Source organism: Mastigoproctus giganteus, chromosome 13 (genome assembly GCF_048544385.1).
Source record: "Mastigoproctus giganteus isolate SK-2022 chromosome 13, ASM4854438v1, whole genome shotgun sequence".
Lineage (NCBI taxonomy): Eukaryota > Metazoa > Arthropoda > Arachnida > Uropygi > Thelyphonidae > Mastigoproctus > Mastigoproctus giganteus.
In genome coordinates, this window is record NC_143587.1 from 116,168,173 (window position 1) to 116,189,102 (window position 20,930).

Below are 20,930 nucleotides of genomic sequence, written 5' to 3' on the forward strand. Positions count from 1 at the left end.
CATGCATTCCTGTCAAAGTTGTGTTTCTTCCAGCAAACACAACTTCCCTGATTCAACCATTGGATCAGGGAGTAATAGCATCATTTAAAGCTTATTATCTGCGTCGAACATTAAGCAGTTTAACTGAACTAGAGGATAAAGAGGAAATGACAGTTAAAACTTTTTGGAAAAACTACACCATTAAAAACGCAATTGAAAACATTGATAGTTCTTGGAAAGAAGTCACTAAGAAATGCTTACATGGAGTTTGCCGCAAAATATGGCCAGAAGTTGTACTAGAAGAAGAAAATAACATCCAAGAAATTAGAAATGAAGTTATCCAGATGGTGCAATCAATAGGTTTCGAAAATGTCGATGAAGAGGATGTTAGAAATTTATTGAATGCAGAAGATGATGGTTTTTCAGTGGAAGATTCAGAAAACCTTGTTAGCAACGAAGACAAAGATAATGAAGACGAAGTTAAAGAAGTTCCTGCTGAAAAAGTGTTAACAACCAAAGATTTAAAAAGGTGCTTAAATGACATTGAAAACGTTTTAAATTTTTTTAGTGAAAATGATCCTGATTTAGGAAGAAGTTTTATTGTTAAGCGATCAGTGTTAAATGCAATAACTCCGTATAGGCAATTGTTAAATGAAAGAGAAAAAAAGCATAAGCAATCAACTTTAGACTCATATTTTAAAATGTGATTTCACTTTGTATGTAAGTTGACTGTTTATTTAATAAAACTTTTCTTTGTTCGAAAAAAGCTTTTCATTTTCTTTACGTAGGAACGTATCCCTATTCTGGCCATAGTATTTTTACCTCTGAAAACGAAGTTTTGCTTAACGAAGTAATTTCGTGGAACGCATCCTATTCGTTATTCGAGGTATGCCTGTATATATATAGCCTGAAAATAAAAACGGTAACATGAAAATAGAAACTTTTCTTTTGCATGTAACAAGATATGGAAAATGTATCACTAATTTTTCTCGAATCACTCAGTGCGGCCCATGAAACAAATCTAACTTTGAATATGGCCCCTGTATGGGGGAAAGGTTGGACACCACCGATCTAGACCATACTGTAGAAAAATTTCACCAACCAGCTTTCATCCTAATATGTGCCCATAAATGTACTGTACAATGCATCCTAGCCAATTAAACTTTCTTCCAAGCCATATGAACCTAATTCTGTCAGTTCACTTCTTTGCAGCTTAAATTTCTAATGTAGTTGATACCTATCTTGCTGATTGTTCCAGTACTATCTCTAGCATTTGTGCTCTGGTTTCCTGACAAGTGCAGTGGGGACTTTTTCGACCAAGGTGATATCCCAGCCAGTATGTGACTCTATTTCTTACCTCATATTAATATACATAAATTTAGTCAAGAGTAGTTTATTCTTTCAATCAAAATCTCTTCTTTGTTTAAACTGCATGGTAAACTTGACACTCATAAAGTTCTTCATATGAGTGGAAAAATTAGCATTACAGCCTTTTTAAATTTCTTTGATTGTTTTTGAGTCTTCTTTGTGATCCTTTCCAAAGATGTGGCGATGATAAAATTAATAATTAGCATTAGCATTTGTAGAAGCATATGATGCAAAAAAGCAAGCTTATACAGCATCAGCCAAAAAAATAAAATAAACCCCTTCCCATTTCACTCATCCATTCACTCCGGATGTTTATATAGTTCTGCTTTGAATTTATTTAAGCTGTCAACATCCACAACGACAGATGGAAGTTTGTTCCAGCAATCAACCATCCGCTGGCTAAAGACAAATTTCAATACATCTATTCTACAACTGTCTTTCCTCAATTTGAATTCATATCCCCTCAGGCGAATAATCTGTGCAAGAGGAAGAATCCCATCAGCATTGAGCTTGCTCAAACCATTCAAAACCAAATGCAAATTTGATTTTGAATTCAAAATTCTGCAAATTGTGGTGTCTGGAAACTAGGCACCTGCAAGGTGCCTAGTTTCCAGACACCACAATTTGCAGAACTTTAGCCTTTCTTCATAAGAGCAACCCTTTGTTCCATTCACCAATCTTGTTGCCCTTCTCCTGACTCACTCCAGTAGCTTCCTTCCAAAAATGAGTGCTTCTGGACCTGCAGAAGTACTCAAGGTGTGGCTTGACCATTGCTTTATACAAGGGGATTAACACCACCTTATCCCTGCTAGGAAAAATTCCTGTATATCATTGACAATACACCATGAGTTACTCTTGGTGTCTTATCAATGATATATAGGATATTTCGTACTGTCTGCACTGCTTGGAAAACTTCATATCTGACTGCGCAATTATCCCCAGGTGTTTTTTCATTCTCCACCACCCTGAGTGTAGTACCACACAATTGATATGTTACTCTGGGGTTACTGCTACCCATATGCAGTACTTTACATTTGCCAATGTTAAACTTCAGTTGCCACCTCTCAGCCCATCTGCTCAATTTTTCTGGATCCTGTTGCAGTGATGTACTGTCATTAATAACCCTGCCAACCTTTGTATTGTCTACAAACGTGGACATTAAGCCTGTTATACCTTCATCAACATCATTAATAAATACAGAAAACAACAATGGCCCCAAACACCAAACCCTGTGGGATTCCACTAATAAATTAGTCCACAAAGAACAGTGTCCATTGATTGCCACTCTGTCTTCTCCCACTCAACCTTATGTGAATTAATGTGAAAAGATTGTAAAAATTGTCATTTGTATGAATTAGCTCAAATAATGTGGCATATTTTTTTTTTTTTTCTCTACTCCTTAATTTTATGTAAGAACACATTATAATATTAGTTTTAGATTCAGACTTTAGCATGTGTCAAAATTAAAATTTATCATAATTATCTTGTCATTTAGCTGAGTGTTACATATAAGAACATTTTAAGAATAAATAATATCAGAAATTTTCATTGTCAGATGCATTTACCAAAATTATAAGGACAGAAGGATGGAAAACGTTGTGGAGTGGAGCTCTGCCTTCTTTAATTTTGGTATCCAATCCGGCTGTGCAGTTCATGGTGTACGAGTCCTTGAAGCGAAAAGCTAGCACTGCTCTGCATTCTAAGGTATCTCTTTGTTTTGGTAAATTTGGTACTGAATTATTTTCAGGTCTCCACATACAATGCAGTTAACAAAGCTTATAAGTTCTACCTTTACCAGTGGATTAAGATGCATCTAATTATCTATTTGATATGATTGGTCTACTGAGAGTGGTTATATTTAAAGGAATAAATTATTCAAATAAACATGTTAAATGAAAATAAAGTCATAAAGCACTTAACGATGCCAATTCCTATTTATTTAGTAGCTGGCTGTGTGTAGAAATTATGCACTCGCACTAACTTACATGTCATGTAAATAAAGTTTGTCTACAGTAAACTGCATTATGCAGATTTTGGGTAGGGGAAGGAGCACAAATAATTGAAAACAAAAGTCAGATAATACAGAAACTTCTTTTCAGCTAGCATATGAGCAAACGTATTTTTAATTTATGCTTTATTAAAATATGTGTAACAGCAAATTGTAACCATAATATATATATATTGTCTATACATTTTATAATATGTATACAAGGTCTATTCAAAAAATATCCAGACTACTGTAATATAGTAGGTCAATAAGCATACTTATGGGATGGACCAAATCTCCCTCAAAATAGTGTCCTTCTGAGACATACTTAGCACAATGATTTTCCCACCTTTGGAATCTGAAAGCTAAGATGTCATACTATTTTATTGTTTATATATCAATAAAATTCATTAAATTGATGTATCAATATCATTAAATTAATGTTTTCTAGATTTCAGCTATTCCAAGTTTGGCCAAAAACTATGTAGAAATAGTGACAAATGCAAAGGTGCATTATCATAATGAAACAATCAGTCTTTGGAATTCACTTTTCTAGTATACATTGAAGGACAGAATTCATGGGATACCTGGTTTCTGGGCAATTCGACACTGTACCCCCTCTCATTAGTGGACAAACCCACCACTTGGCAGATATATAGGTACACTGCATCACTGAATTCACGTAGACGATAATTCAATGTCAGTATGGATAAATGTCGTGAATTAACAGACTTTGAAAGAAGGATGATAGTGGGTGCTCAACGCATGGGTCACTATCGCGGAGGTGGTACAGAAATTGCACTATCCCCATTCAAGAGTATCATGAGTGTATCGAGAATGCGCCATATCTGGAATAACATCTCATCGTGGACAGAGAAAAGTGATGGATGAACGTGGCCATCGACATCTGTCCTGCATTGTTTCAGCCAACCGGAGAGCAACAGTGGCACAAATCACCGCCGACTTCGAGGGAGGTTCCAGAAACATCTCCACCAAGACCATCAGGCAATAATTAGCTGTAATATGTTATGGGAGCCGCTGACCCACAAGAATCCCATTGCTAACACCACAACACAGGACTCTATGCTTCAACTGGGCAAAAAAACATCGGCACTGGACCTTGGATGATTGGAGACGGGTCTCCTGGTCCGATAAGTCCACTTTGAAATTATTATGTATGGATGGGAGGGTACATATCTGGCCGAAACCACTTGAAACTATGCACCCACCATGTCAACAAGGAACTTTTCAGGCAGATGGATGGTCAGTAATGGTCTGGGGCATGTTCAACTGGCACACATTGGGACCTCTGGTATGCCTAGACACATTTCTGAATGAGTGTCCATCCTTGCAGACCATCTGCATCCCTTTGTGGTTATCTTGTACCCACTGGGCAATGGAATATTCCAGCAGGACAGTGCATCTCCCCACAGAGCTGTGGTGACTAGAACACGTTTCGAAGAGCATTCTGCAAATTTTACTACCATGGAATGGTCTCCCCGTTCCTCAGACATGAACCCTTTGCAGCATTTTTGGGATGCTGTGGAAAGGTCCATTCGAGCTTTGGATCCTCCACCCAGGACTGTGACGGAATTATCAACAGCAGTGCAGCAAGCACAGATAGAAATATCTGTGGAATGCTTTTGTGAAATAGTGGACTCAATGCCTTGCTGTGTGACTTCCCTTATCCAGGCAAAAGGTGGACCTACCTGTGATTTCTGCCCATTAGTGTACTTTTCTTTGAACTGTATTACAAATCCATCTCAGATCTTCAGCATAGAACTTATGCCCCTCTGGTGAGTGTTTGTGTATTGCAGATAAAACTGATGACTGCTGTGTGGCTTCATGATCAGTTTTATCTGCAATTATGATACATTGCAGAAATGTCTTGTCATTAGCCACATGTTCAAACCAATTGGAAGTGGCTTGCTGGCAGGGTTTACATTGTTCTTTGACAGCTGTGTCATGAACTCTGAAGGAATACACCTTATATTCAAAGTTTTCATTAAAATGGAATGACATGAACTTGCAGAGATAGTTTCTTTACAGGTTTCACAAACAGTTAACCTTTAGTCATTTCATACCAAAGTTCAAAGCTAGATATAGCTAAGTGGTTATGCATGACAATGCAATAATGCACATGCTTTTGAGTTGAATGTGGCCCAAGTCTGCTAGACTTTTTTTTTTCTTTTTTTAAAAACCCCAAACATGAGAGGTATTAGAACCTATAGTACTTAGTACTGTGCTTGGGTTGGAGGTTGAGAAGACAAAAGAAGATATTTGTTGACATTGGACTTGAACTTCTGTAGACTGTAATTTTCAGGAAATACGTATGAAGGAAGGTTGTCAAAGAAAACGGCAGTTGAATGAATAAACAAGGAAGATGAAAAGTTGGTTCTGTGAGTTTGAAGTTGGACAGTAAATGGATGTTGGCTGGTGGCTGCACGTGTTTGGACTGTTTTGAAAGAGAGAGCGGGAATTATAGAAGCCAATTCAGAAGAACAGTGCCCATGGAAGTATCTGTAGAAGAGGCATGCAGCAGAAACAGTATGTCTATGAGACAGCGAGTGGAGAAACTCTGTTAGAGATGGGCGCCTCCGTAGCCAGGTGGGAAGGAGCAGCAGTGTGTAGCACACGCTTCTTGATTAGACCGGGGTTAGAGCCCGTTACCGCCAAATACAGAGGATGCGGAAAGGTCAGGGAATGACCACCGCATGTCCCGGAGCAATATGGCCTTAGTTGCTAATGCTCCTAAAAAAAACCAAATAACAAAATGTTAGAGATGAATCATTAATTAACCTAACTGCCCTCTTCTGAATGGAATCAAGAAGCCTGAGAGAGTTTTTGACTTTTTTTTTCCCACATCTGGGGTGGTGCCCCAGATGTGTGAACAATATTCCATGGTAGGGCGGATTTGCAATTTATACAGAGTGAGCAGCTGTTTGGAAGAAAAGTAATGCTGAGAGTGAAAGAGAAAACCAAGTTTTTTTTGATGCAGAGGAAGCAATATTTGTAATATGCTTGTGCCAAGAGAGAGAGATTAGAAGTCAGGGCAATCCCCAAAAGAGATATATCATTTTGCCTAGAAATCGGAGTGTCACCAAAGAAAAGTAAAGGAGCAGAAGAATCCTTTTTGCGATACATAAGACAAGACTGAGTTTTAGAAGGGTTGAAATCAACTAAGTTGTCTTTGCCCCACTAGAGAATTACCTGAAGATCGGCATTTAAGGAATCGGTAGCAGATTTTCGAGAAGTTGAAGCTGATTGAGCAGGGCAAGGCTTCTCAAAATGGAAAGTTGAATGCAATGTGCTATCATCGGCAAAACTATGGATAGGATTTCCAGTCAATGGAAGAAAGTCATTAATATACAAGAGGAAAAGAGTGGGGGAAAGAACTGAACCTTGGGGGGGACACCGGCATTAGTGGAGAAGTTAGAAAACAGAGAGCCATCTACCATCACCCTCAGTGAGCGATCAGAGAGAAAACTGGATAACCAATTACAAAAAACAGTTGGCAAACCATAAGATGGAAGCTTGTTTAGAAGACCTTTATGCCAAACACGATCAAAAGCCTTTGAGATGTCAAGAGCAACTACTTGCGTTTCACCGAACCTTTCCATTGAATTTGTCCATAAATGGGTAACATAAGCCAGAACATCACCAGTGGATCGACCCTGACGGAATTCATACTGGGGATTGTTGATCAGGCAGAAGATTTCTAGGTAGTTTAAGAGTTGGCAGTTAATTGATTTCTCCATTACTTTAGAAAGAGTAAAAGTAATTGCAATGGGATGATAATTGGATGGGAGGAATTTATTGGCCTTTTTAGGAACTGGCTGGATATGAACAAATTTCCAAGCAGAAGGAAAAACACTTTTGGAATAAGAAAGTGAAAAAAGGCGACAAAGAATAGGAGTAAGTTCAGGAGCACAGGTTTTGAGAACAAGTGGAGAAATACCATTGGGACCTGGAGCTTTCTTAGCATCAAGATTCGTCAAAATCCTTCTGACATACTTTTGACGGAAGACCACAGGAGGCATTCAATGGAGCGTGTTGGGAATGGTGGGAGGTGTTTTACCAAGATTATTAATACATGAGTTGGAAGAAAAATGGGATGCTAGCAGGTCAGCTTTATCCTTGGTTGAAGTGACAACAGAACCATCTGGTTTGGACAGAGATGGGAGCAGAGATGGGCAAAAGTTGCGGCCAATAGCTTTGGCAAGAGACCAGAATTCTCGGCTACCATTAGGGCAAGAAGCAAGTTTTCTACTCTTAGCCGGTTCAAACTCTAGTCTGGACTGATTAATAACTGCTTTACAATTGTTGTGAGCTTTGGTGTAGGCAGAAAATGAAACTGAAGAATTAGAAACAAGCCAATTACAATATGCAACATTCTTCTCTTGAACAGCCTTAGCACATTTATTGGAAAACCAAGGTTTAGATAAAGATTTTAAAGTGGAGTGTGGGATAAAGGATTCAATTCTTGCAAGAATAATTTCCCTGACACGATCTGACCAAATGTTGACATCAGAAGTTTTGAAAGAGTAATCCAACCAAGGAAAAGAAGAAAAGAAATCTCGTAGGTCATCCCATTTTGCATTCTTGTAATGCCAAACAACACGAGGTTGGGAATAGCCATGAAATAAAGGCTCCATTGGAGAAGAAACAATCACCAAGTTGTGATCTGAAGTGCCTAAAGGACCTCTCACTTAGAAGGGTTGTTTGTGAGAAAAAGATCAAGCGTGTTGGCTGTATGATTAGGGTTGTCTGGTATTCTTGTAGGTAAATGAACAATCTGTGCAAGGTCATTAGTAATTGCAAAAGCCTCAGCATCTTGACCAGCTGGGTCGGTGTGACTAGGAAACGGAAGCCAGCTGGAGTTGTGAACATTAAAATCACCAAGGAAAATTATCTCACTGTTAGGAAAGTTGGACTGGAGAAAGTCAAGTTGCAAAGAGAGGAAGTCAGAGAGCTCCAAATGATTAGTGGAGTTGGGAGAATGGTAGAGACAGCAGATGAATTTAACAGAATGAGGTAGAGCGATTTTCAGCCAGAGAAGATCAAAGAGAGGAGATTCCAAATTGGCAAGTCTCTGACAGGAAATATCAGAACGGACATATGCACAAGTACCACCTTTGAGACGAAAAGAATTATATAGCGAATAATTCAACTACTGCGCATCTGAGATGAGTAGTAGTTGAATCAACCGATAACTGAGATTCTGTCAGAAAAAGTACATGGGGTTTGGCAGACTGCAAGTGGAACTGGACATTGTTCAGATTTGAATTGAGGCCACGTATATTTGTGAAATGAATTAGGAAGTGTTTTTGAGGTTTAGATCTTTTCGCAGATAAACTTGCTCTATTAGTTTGACAATTCATGGTGTATTCAATAGTAAGAAAAAGTGGGTGGGACATGCTGTATGAAGTAATGAAATTTTTGGATATGGCATACGCATGGTAAGAATATACCCAGATCCTTGACATGACGTGGCCTCGACAATGCTCCCTGCATACACACTACTATGACTCCTTCCAGTCACTATCTGGCAGAGTAGAGGTAGCTAGATTATATACTAGCTGATCCGGAAGCCTCCTAGAGAGTTACCAATAGGTTCGGTCCGGTGTACTAACTAGCGGCCGGCTTGTGAACACCGTTTTAGAGCTGTGCCCTCGAAATGTAAGGAATATTGGATCTCGCCACGATGTTCATCATAACCTCAAAAGTTATCAATCATACTGCATGATGGAAGGGTTGACCAGAACTTAGCTCTAGAGACTAAACATGGGTTCCACCACTTCCAGCCTCCAATAAGCAAAGTGGTGGTATTGCACCAGTTGATGAGAGTGGACCTGGTAACATAGAGGGGCGGCATTCCTCCATGTGGCGTGGGCGTCACACTTCGACCCCTGCTTACTTGTGCATGGAGATTATACCCAGGATTACTAACAGTCCCACCATCGTGAAGGTGCAAGCAGAGGATTTGGCTGTCACAGACCGTCCAGACTTCGCCGAAATTGGGTCCACTTGACTTGAATGTCACCCGAATATCAGTTCCATCAGTGTTTTAGACTCCCATGTAGCAAGTACAGCTTGTCTGGCATATTGAGAGAATGTCTGTGACAACCTCAAGGACCTGAGGACTTCAAGACTGCTAAATACAGTTAATAATTATATTTGTTATCAAAAAATAATTAATTATAAACTTCTCTGACCTAGTGGTCATTTTGGAGTATAATCTTGAGGCACTATTTCATTTGTTGAGGGCTGTCCAGGTCGTGGATCACTTTTGACAAACTCCCTATCCTCTTTGAAATGATAGTGTCACTTAAAACTTGTTTTTAAGTGAAGACTGATTGTAGAGTCCTCAAGTACTATTTCAGGAAGATTGAATATTTCACTTGCAGTTTATCTGATTTTAAAGCAAAATTTAAAACATGCATTTTCCAGTGCATTTTGAAATTTGATAAGATATAAAGCATGCTTATCCATCAACCATTACAGACTGCCATAAATAAGTAAATGGTTTACTTTGCTGTGGTAAGGATAAGACATGTGCAAACATGTTTGCACATGTCTTATTGTGCTCTCAAACCTTTAACAACAAACATAATCCAGGTATTTTTTGAATAGACTTTGTTTAAATAAACACAAAAAAACATATCACAGTATATCCTGTGGTTTGTTCTTGTGTTAGTTACAAGCAATTTGTACCCATGCTTTTCAGCCCTTTGTGACTCTACACCTCAATCAGATCACCTCACAGGTGCCCCACCTACTTTGCAAAGTTCTGAAATTTGCAGAACTTAAGTCTATCACTTGATTCCAGGTTTTTTTTTTTTTCTTTTTCTTTTTTAATTGTAAGCCCAGTTATTTCTCATTTTCTAGTAATTTCACCTAAGGAATTTTGCACACTAATTACAATAATGTACTGTGCAGTTGTGGAAATGATTGTATCATAGAACCCTTTAGTGTGGGGAAACCATTTTAGAATCTGAGAGGACCAACAATCAGTTGTATCACTACCATGTAATGTAGCATTGTCTCATCTTGGCAATAACTTAGCTATAGCCTATAAGTTACTTGAAATGGATTCATGGTTCTCAATGTAAAACATGAAATGATGGACTTGGTATTTTGACTTCAGAAATTTTATTAGAGTTTTGGGCCTGACGTAGCCCAGTGGTCAGGAGCGAGAGTGCATAGCACGCATTCCTTGAGTGGACCGGGGTTCAAGCCCGTGACTACTAAATACGATAAATATTTGTATTGACGATTTATTGTAAACTCTACTGACTTGGTTGTCGTGCCGGAGTATAAACAGAAAATTTATTTATTTATTTATTTTTTGATAACACTGTATACAACCTGCAAAAAAAAAAAAAAAAAAGAATTTTATTTTATATTGATCTTGCCAATTTTTTAAATAATTCTACTACTTCTAAATAGACATTAATTAATTCATTCATTTTTTAAATTGATGTTTATTGTAGGTAAAATAAATTTTTTAAATTGATCTTACCGATTCTAGTTAGAATCGGTAAGATCAATTGCAGGTTATCATTATAATTATATTTCGTTATGATTTAGACTAGTATTCTTTTCCCTGCCTCTAACTATCCACATCTCTCAATGATAGGTTGTAGAATGTGACATTCTCTGTTATTTGAAAAAACTGTAAAACTTAAAAGGAGAGAGAGAGAGAGAGAGAGAGAGAGAGAGAGACATAATTATATATGATTAGTTCACAAGTACATATGATATTCTGCAGTTTCACAAATCTTCAGTAAACTTTGGATAATGAAAAAAAATTGAACAAAATCTCCAAACTGATTAATTAACAGATTACTGTAAATGTATTTATTTAGATATATATTATTACTAAAGATTAAATCTGATAAGCAGCAGGAATTATATAAAACACTACTGATAAACATGTAGTGCAAAAGCATTGTTGATTGTTTCATATAAAAAAGAGAAACTAAGTTTATTAAATGCATAAAACATTAGAAGTTACTTCAATCATATGCTACAAATAAACAGTTCAATGCTTACAAGCTCTAAATTATTTGTAATTTAATATCTGCACCTTTTGGAAAGTCTCAAAGTAGAGACTTTGTTATTACTGGATTGTTCCTGAAACAGCTGTCTTGGTAATAATTGTTGTTTTGATGGAATTTTTGGCACATTGACTACTTTGACTATATTGTGTCATTTTGTATTGCTTATATATTATGTCTGTACAAGTTTGTTGTATTCATTAGTTGATTTGCATGTTGAGCAGGTCAAAAAATCCAGAATGACTTGTGAGTGGGAAGGATCCTACTCCCTCCTCCTTACAGCCCCAGTTGTGGAGGCCTCAGAAGAATTCCTCCAGTCTCCAATAGGATTCAGATCTCAACCTCTTCAAATGAATAACAAGTGAAAAACAAATATACTAGTTATTGACACTAATAAAGAGTAATATACTTTCGTGGGGGCACATTATGTTATTTAGTGTTAGAATGGCAAAAGATGCAAGGAAGCAGACTTTTTCAGTATCTGCCAAAAAAAAAAAAAAAAAAACCCAAACCCTAACTCATGTTCTGCTCTGAATTTTATAATGCTGTAAGACATAACTTGTTTCACAATATGAAATATTTGATTACATTTGTAGCAAAGTTAGTTCACTCCTTTTCTGCATACAGATGTTTTTGTGCTGCTGTATGTATATTAGTGTTATATAACTGCCATAACTAGAAGTTTATTAGCTCTAAATTATTCATAATTTGAATATTTGCATGTTCTGACACACTCCTCCCTATTACTACTTTGCTTTCAATTTTTAAAACTTTTTTTTTTTTGTTTACTAATTGTTTACTGATGGTGAATCTAGCAAAAAACTGCCACTGTGCATTCTGCAAAAGTTTGTTTTAGGTTTATTATAATAAAATAGTTTCAGCATCCTTTAAAAATGGTTTATAAAACTTATATCATGTAAATTGAGTCAATAAAAAAAAATTAATAAAAAGATGAACTACATGTTATGATATTAACTAATGATTAATCAAATTAAACACTATTACACCATATGTGGAAAAATTTCTGCAACTGCAACAAGTTGTTTTTTGTAGTTACAGAAAATTATAATTACTCTTGGGAATTAATGTCACATCAATAAAAAAAAAATTTCATCCAATGTGAAATAGACTGTTTCACTGTGGTATCAGTATAACACTTGAATGGGCAAGGTAGTAAATTCTTTACACATATAACACAAAAACTAAATCATTACGAATTTCAGTGTGACATAATGTTTAAATTTTGTAACTTGTAGGAGTTAATTTATTACACTGACCCGAGTAGCTGCAGAGATGTATAGCTGTGACCTCTCGAAAAACTTAGTATTCACCTAGCATAACCACAACATAGTTTCTGTATGATTGTACCACATTTTAATTATTTGAACATTTTGACGTATAGCCTTATATAAACATAAAATCAACTATTATATTTAAAGTGGCTACTTTCTTTCAGAATCTAGATGCTAGTGTGTACTTCTTAATTGGAGCACTATCTAAGAGCATATCTACAGTTCTGACATATCCATTACAACTAGTACAGTCTAAATTGCGAGTAAGTATTGCCTACCTGCTTGTCTTAAATAAATATAAATAAAAATAGTACCACTGTCTTATTGTTTAAAACGCATATATCGGCGCCTCCGTAGCCAGGTGGGAAGGAGCAACAGTGCGTAGCACACGCTTCTTGATTAGACTGGGGTTCGAGCTCGTCACCACCAAATATGGAGGATGTGGAAAGGTCAGGGAATGACCACCGCATATCCTGGAGCAATATGGCCTTAGTTGCTAATGCTTCTAAAAACCAAATACAACAACAACGAAACGCATATCACAAAGAAAATGACGGACCCTTGTGTAATCAGATGAGCATTCTATTCTGTTGGTTACAAAAACCAGTCTTTATTGTTTTCCAAATACAAAAAAAAAGAAGGAAAGACGAAATTGGCCATGTATTATTTTAAACCACTTTCTTAGAGTGAGAACTGCTGTAGAGTTTCTGTACTGCTCAGAAATCTTCATATCTGGCTGCACCATTACCCCAGGTCTTTATCATTCTCCACTACACTGAGTGTAGTTCAACACAGTTGATGTTAGTTACTCTGGGGTTATTGCTACCCACATGCAGTACTATTTGTCAATGTTAAACTTCAGTTGCCACTTCTCACCCAATGTGCTCAATTTCTCTAGATATTGTTGCAGTAGTTGTTAATGGCACTAATGACAGTATGTCGTTAGGGTCATTAACAACCCTGCTAACCTTTGTATCGTTTGAAAACTTGGATATTAAGCCTGATATACCTTCATCAATATCGTTAATAAATACAGAAAACAACAATGGGCCCAACACTAAACTCTGGGGGACTCCACTAATAACGTTAGTCCATGAAGAGCAGTGTCCATTGATTACCCCTATCTGTTTTCTCCCACTCAACCACCCCTTATTGATAGCAGTAATTTGCCCTTACTGCCATACTGCTCCAATTTATAGAGTAGTCTTCCATGTGCAACAGTATTGAAAGCTATTCTAAAATCCTTTGTGACCATATCATAGTATCCAATCAAATTAGTCAGAGAAGACTTCCCCCTTAACAAACCCATGCTGTGTCTGAACTGTAACTGCAGTCTTATCTAGATTATCCTGCAGTGCTTTAACCAGTGCCTCCATTAATTTCACTGGAATAGAATTTTTAAACTAACGGATCTGTAATTACTTGTCACCCTTTTATCCCCTTTGTGAATTGGGGATGCATTTGCACATCTCCAATTATTGGGGACCTCCCCTGAGTCCAAGGAAGTGCTCATAATTATGGCTAAAGGTTTACTTACTTCCTTTGCTGCCTTCTTTAATATAACTGGATAGATCCCATCCAGCTCAGGTGGTTTTCTTATGTTTATCGTCAACAATTTCTCCTCAACTTTGCTCTCAGTTATTAAAAATCATTTAGCTCTCTGCCGGAGTTCGAGAAACTTCTGAAATTCCCCTCCCTGAATATCTCTGAAATTCCCCTCCCTGTGAATGTAAATGCAAAATACTCATTCAATCTGTCAGCTACCTGAGGATCATCAGTAGTTGAACCATCAATATCAAGTGATGAGATTCATCCCCTTCCTTCTAGCATTTACATAGGTAAGGAATTCTCTGCTGATTTTCTTTGCAAATCTTTTGCCAAGGATTTCTTGTAATCTGCCTTCACCTGTCTAACCTCCTTTGTGACTTGATTACAGACTAGCTTATATCTACCATAGGCTTCTGTGTCACACCTAATAATTTATATGCATCCCATGTGTTTTCCTTCTCTGCCATGAGTTTCATTAGTTCATCTGACATCCATTTAGGCCTGAACTTTGAACAGTATTTCTTAGTTTGTATGAAAAGCTTCCAAGATTAATTCTCTGAATTCTTCCCATTTACAATTTGCTGTTGGTAACATCATTTGTTGGTCCCACTGTATAGAATTTAATAACTGTCTCAGACCAACAGTCACCTTTACGAAAGCTGCCACCTAGTTGTTCCTTTATCTGTGGATTCTTAATGCACGAAGAATCACTGCTGATAATCAGATCAAGATTATTACTCCCTCTGATGGATTCTTTTACGTGCTACTTTACAAAACAATCATCCAAAAAATCCAGATAGTCTTGCTAGTCTGCGAGTGACCAACCACAAGTGTCAGTCAATATCCAGGAAGTTAAATTTCCCCATTATAATACAATCTGTTTTACTCACCCACTATTTCCCTGTGCAGTTGTTCATTGTATTCATCAGGGTCATTAGGCCTATAACATGCTCCTACTCTCAATTTTGCTTTACCAATGCTTATGTCACACCAAACTGACTTGACTCTGCACTGTCCACCCATGTCGACTGGCTATACTTCCTTGGATTTTATGCGTTTCTTAACTAACAGCATAACCTCTCCTCCCTGACTATCCTGTCTATCTTTTCTGTATACAGTCGGTCCTCGTATAACACGTGTTTACATTACACGAATTCGATCATACACGATTTATAAATAGGGTAACGTTATCTCATATAACACGAACAGAATTCGCTTATGCACGATTCGCCTTTGTGTTTACAAGAAATGGCAGTCAAATGCGAAATCACCCCAACCGAAAGCAACACGATAGGAATGAAGAGAAGATTCTGAAAATGTATTTATGTGTTTTATATCAGTGAAGGGGAAACACATTTCACCATAATAACGTAAAAACCAACACAATTCCAGCTATCGATATAATCACAAATGCAATTAGATGGAGTTTGTTACCAGTTTATAACAGATTCCACTAGCAGAAACGAAACTGGAAATTGTTTTTATTGTTTTATGGTAGTAACCCCCAGAAATGTGCTTTAGTAAAATGTGGAGTGTTAATAGTGTATCTCGGCCTTTACGGTGTTGTTTATTCAGTTGCTATACGCGAGCAGCTTTGTTTATGTGTATTAAGCGTGCCTCCTTGTTTTGTAATTGCGCTTTATTCCCTAAAAATTAGCAAAATACTTAAAAGGTGTGAAAAGGAAGCGTCCTGGTGAAGACACTACAGATTCAGAGAGAAAAAGAAAAGCAATATCGATAAACAGATTCGGACTGGATCTAATTCTTACCCGGGAAAATTTATAGTGGCCTCGTACTACGGTTTATGGCCAAAATCACACCGGCCTCCGGCCCACCGGGATTTCCAGGGTAAGTAAGGCTTATGGCCAGTCCGCCTATGTCAATAGAGAAAAAAATATGAAATTGTGAAACGCTTTGAGCGAAATGAAAGACCATGTGATATTGCACGTGCTACAGACCTAAATGAGGCAACGCGGAGAATTACAAAGAATGCAGAGAAAATAAAAACAACTTTCATAGCAGAAACAACTCAAAGTGTAATTAAAATTCATTAGATTAAGACACAAAGAATTGGAAGAGATGGAACGGCTGTTATCTGTTTGGATAGAAAATCAAACAAAAAAACAAGTTTGCTTACGATAGAAGCAAAAGCATTAGCAATATTTTATTACGTAATAGTCGTAATAAAATGCTTACGCATTTTATTACGACTATTTTATTTAATATAATAAATTTTTTACGAATAAAATACGTATTTTATTCGTAAAAATACTGTTTTAGTATTAAAAAATACTAAAAATACTTTATTATAATATAATAAATAATAAAAAATATTTATTTTTTATTATATTATAATAAAAATATATTATATTTTTTATTACGTATTTTAATCGTTATAAAATACATAAGTATTTTATAACGATTAAAATTACCCGATTATTTATTGTGTTTGGTAATGTTTTGGTTCCAAATGTGTGTTCAGTCTTGGGTGGTCGGCACGTAACCCTACTTTTCCCATAGGGCCTGTTGTTTATGTTGCACGATTTTGCATTGCACGAGGGTTTCTAGGAACACAACTATCGTGCTATACGATGACAGACTGTATATTGTACCCAAATTCCAATTCTGTATTCCTTATATCTGTGTGATACCCAACAATATCTGCCTTTGATGTTTTGACCAGCACCTCAAATTCATCAAATTTATTTACTAAACTCCTAGTATTGGTTTACATGCAAGTATACATGCACCTGTTCTTACTGTTAGTTACTCTAACACAGCCCATGTATTTATTTGTTCCACAATGACTCCCAGCAATCCTTGAAATCCCCAGCACCTTGTTTTCCAGGCTGCTGCTCATTCCAATAGAAGCAGTGCAAGAATCACTTTCATTTCTGCCAGCAGCTGCTGTTAATCTGTTAGTCTGTCTATTCCCAAGCTAGCAATCTTCTGACCCACCTAATATTGCCTCGTGTTCTTGCACCCTTTCTATTTAAATGTATCCCATCCCTGTAGAAGCAGTCTCTCCTGTTAACAAGCACAGACTACGCTGAGAAAAATTCTACCCCCATGAGCCTTTAAAAATTTTGTGGAAGTTGGTCAGAATAGAAGTTCCCACTCTAAGGAGTGATTCAGAATCATGTGTGTGAAATATTATTGTAGTTTATCAATAGTTTAGAATTATGCATGTAAATGTTCAATGAATAATAGGGGAAGAAAATCTAAAAAACATTTTTTTACATCTTGATCACAATGCTTCCTGTGAACTTCTTCAGTTGTTTAAGCAAATAGGAATTGTAAAAATGCTTCATAATGGTGGAAGGCTTAAATTTGCTTACTGTGGTACACTTATTCCGAAAAATATAAATTTTTCTGGTGAGTGGTAGTTTCATTTGTTCTGTCAGAATATCAGTATTATAAAAAATAAGTTAGATTTGATTAAGTTGTTCCCAGCAAAAGACTTAATTGATATAATCGTATTTTCAGAAACAGTTAATGAATCAAGTTTTATGGATGACTTTTATTCAAATTTTGGATATAATTGTATTGCTGCCTCTAGAAAGAACAAGATTAGTGGTTGTGGTGATGTGTTAATTTTGTTTAAAGGACTGTTTCTGTCACATTTTTGCAAAAATTAATTGAGGAGAGGGTTGAAGCAGTGTTGGTTTTAAATATCTAATTAAGATTTCACTATGGTTGTTCATCTACCTCTTATTTTTGTTTCTTGTTCATCTGAATGTGTCTGCTTTTGAAATTTTTATGGTCTGCTTAACATCTGTTTCTAAATCAGGCTTTGTTTTTGTTGTGGCCAGAGATTTTATTACCACTCTGGATTCAAAAGAGTGGTTTATTTTTTCAGTAAAAGTTTTGGTCTTTTCTTTAATTCAGTCTCCTATTATTAAAGGGAATGATTATTACTTAATATTTTTGAATTTGTGTAGCAGGTTCAAACTGAATGCAATTTTGCTTTTAATTCTCAATCTATTAGTCAAACTATGAGTAAAGTAAAACCATTTGTATTTTTAGTCTTAAATATTAGTGGCTTATGCTTTCTTAAAGCAGCTATTTCCATGGTCCACTCTACATTTCCTATCCATAAATGAAATGGTATTTTGGTTAGGCAAGTGGTTACAATTAATTGCTGTGGAGAGGATGTTGAAAAACTAGAATATTAGACTGGTTAAAACTATGGGGGAATTCTTTATCTTCGCTTTTAAACAAAAGTAAATTTGCTCTGCCATGGTGATTGTTCTACGGATATAGTAATGCAGTAGTTTCCCTAATGGTTTTCTGCCTTGCAGTGCTGTAATGATATAAAATATCACTAAGCTGTCAGGACAATTACTGTTCAGATAACTTCTATTGCGTGTACTGTAGGATCTGCAGCCCTTGTCCAGAGGTGTTATTTAGAGCACCTTATCCTAGGTATGTTGCCTTACTGGGCTAAAGAGTCACATCTACCCTGGTTTGAATCTGAGTTCCCGTCTCCTAGGTATCTCTCTTAGTCTAGCTCCTACCTCGCGAAGACCCATACTAGCTTGGGTGACCCTACTAGTAGCTACATTACTGCCAACATGGCTTTCGAGGTTGTCAGAGCATGCAAGCTCCATTACCATGACAGGGTGAAGATACCATCGAGGGGTATCTTCACCTTGTTTCACGCAATTCCACAGCTAATTATTAAAGGGAGAATGGAAGAAAGCCTGGAAAAAGACATACATCATAGCTTGATAACATTAAGAATTGAATAGGACCGAACACTGAGCAACTGTTCAGAGAGACATTTGCTGTGGTGGTCGCCGACCTCTGTTAGGAGATGGCATACAGAGAAGAGAAGAAGAAATTTGCTATAAACCAGTGGTTGGTGAACCCGTGGAGGTTCGCACTAAAAATTCTATAATGGTGTCTGCTTAGATTTACATAGGTATATTATTGTAAACTACAAACTATAACTAATAATAAACAATAAAGTAAAATAAAATTAAATAAAAAGTAAAGAATTGGCAAAGAAGGAAATTACATCTCCCACAATTCCTTATAATTAGTTTACTATCTTACAGTATATTATGTCCTTTAGTACCGTGCATGGGTTGAACATTGAAAAGTTGAAAGAAGATGCTTGTTGACATTAGACTTGAACTTCTGTTGATTGTAATTTTCAGGAAATACATTAGAAGAAAGGTTGTTCCAGAAAACAGAAACTGAATGAATCAATAAATTTTGACAGTAAGGATGTTGACTTTTGCGGCACATGTTCGGATTGCTTTGAAAGAGAGATCGGGAATTATAGAAGCCAATTCAGAAGCCCGTGTAAGTATCTGTAGTAAAGTCATGCAGTAGAAACAGTGTGTCTATGAGACAGAGAGTGGAGAGACTGTTAGAGATGAGACTGTCTGCGCTAGTAGCACAGTGGTATTGTCACCGTCCAGCCCCCACACCAGGTGGAAAAGGCCCGAGTTCGAATCCCATCGTTGATGCAAGGAATTTTAATAGGTTTTTTTCACTCCGTGGCTGAGTTAGTCAGTCTCAGGCATAGGTAGCAAGGTTTTACCCCAGAAACTGGGGTTTTTTTCGTCCCTCAAAACAGGCAAATCAACCAGAGAACACACTTTAATTTATAGACACAATAAATATATGGGTAGATGTAATCATTTACAGGTGACCCCAATATCATAATTTTTTTTTTTTTTTTTTTTTTTGTTTGAGATGAGACATTAATTAACCTAATTGCCCTCTTTTTAATGGAATTTAGAAGCTTGACAGAGGTTTTGGGGGCACCGCCCCAGATGTGGGAACAATATTCCATGGTAGGCTGGATTTGCGATTTCTACAGAGTCAACAACAGTTTGGAAGAAAAGTAGCGCTAAGAGAAAAAGTGAAAACCAAGTTTTTTAGATGCAGAGGAAGCAATATTTATAATGTGCTTTATGCCAAGAGAGATTAGAAGTCAGGGTAATCCCCAAGATCTTCCCTAGAAATCGGAGTGTCTCGAAGATAAACATAGGAGCAGAAGAATCCTTTTTGCGAGATATAAGACAGGACTGAGTTTTAGAATAATTGAAATTAAGTTATCTTTGCCCCACTGCAGGATTACCTGGAAATCAGCATTTAAGGAAATGGTAGTGGATATTCAAGAAGTTAAAGCTGTTTGTGCAGGGCAAGGTTTCTCAAACTGGAAGGTGGAATGCAATGTGCTATCTTCAGCAAAACTGTGGATAGGATTTCCGGTCAATGGAAGAAGGTCATTAATATTATACAAGAGGAAAAGAGTGGGGAAAAGAACTGAACCTGGATAGGGAGCTATGCTGGATTTTCAGATAGTTGAATGTTGGGGCCATTCAATCAGAATATGCTTTATTGTTAGCTGTAACTGGCAAAAGAAATACTGAGAGGGATTCTCATCCATAAGCATATACAGATGAATTGGATGGGAATCACTGATGTGGAATCTTGTCAGAATCACTTCTCGCCTGCTTCTCCTAAAACTAGATGCCCACTGCTGTGGCTCTTTTTAATTTTTTTTTTTTTAATCTGTAGCAGTTTATTATTGATTTGAGTTTGCCAATTTTGGACTATTGTTTCCTATTTTGTTTTAATAATGGATTTATAGTCAGTGTAGGGCATTTTCATTTGACAAGAATATCCAGTGTTGGGACTTTTTAGCAGCGTTCTCCGCACGTTCATTATCCTGAATGC

The 20,930-nt window shown here is 36.8% G+C and overlaps 1 protein-coding gene across 1 annotated transcript in view; it reads left to right on the forward strand.

Annotated features, from left to right (window-relative positions):
* PMP34 (Peroxisomal Membrane Protein 34) overlaps nucleotides 1-20,930 on the forward strand; it is a 129,843-nt gene that overhangs the window by 66,560 nt on the left and 42,353 nt on the right. The window contains exons 6-7 of the mRNA XM_090387343.1: nucleotides 2,903-3,051; nucleotides 12,851-12,949. Of these exons, the coding sequence (XP_090243469.1) occupies nucleotides 2,903-3,051; nucleotides 12,851-12,949 (248 nt within the window). The remainder of the gene's footprint in view (nucleotides 1-2,902; nucleotides 3,052-12,850; nucleotides 12,950-20,930) is intronic.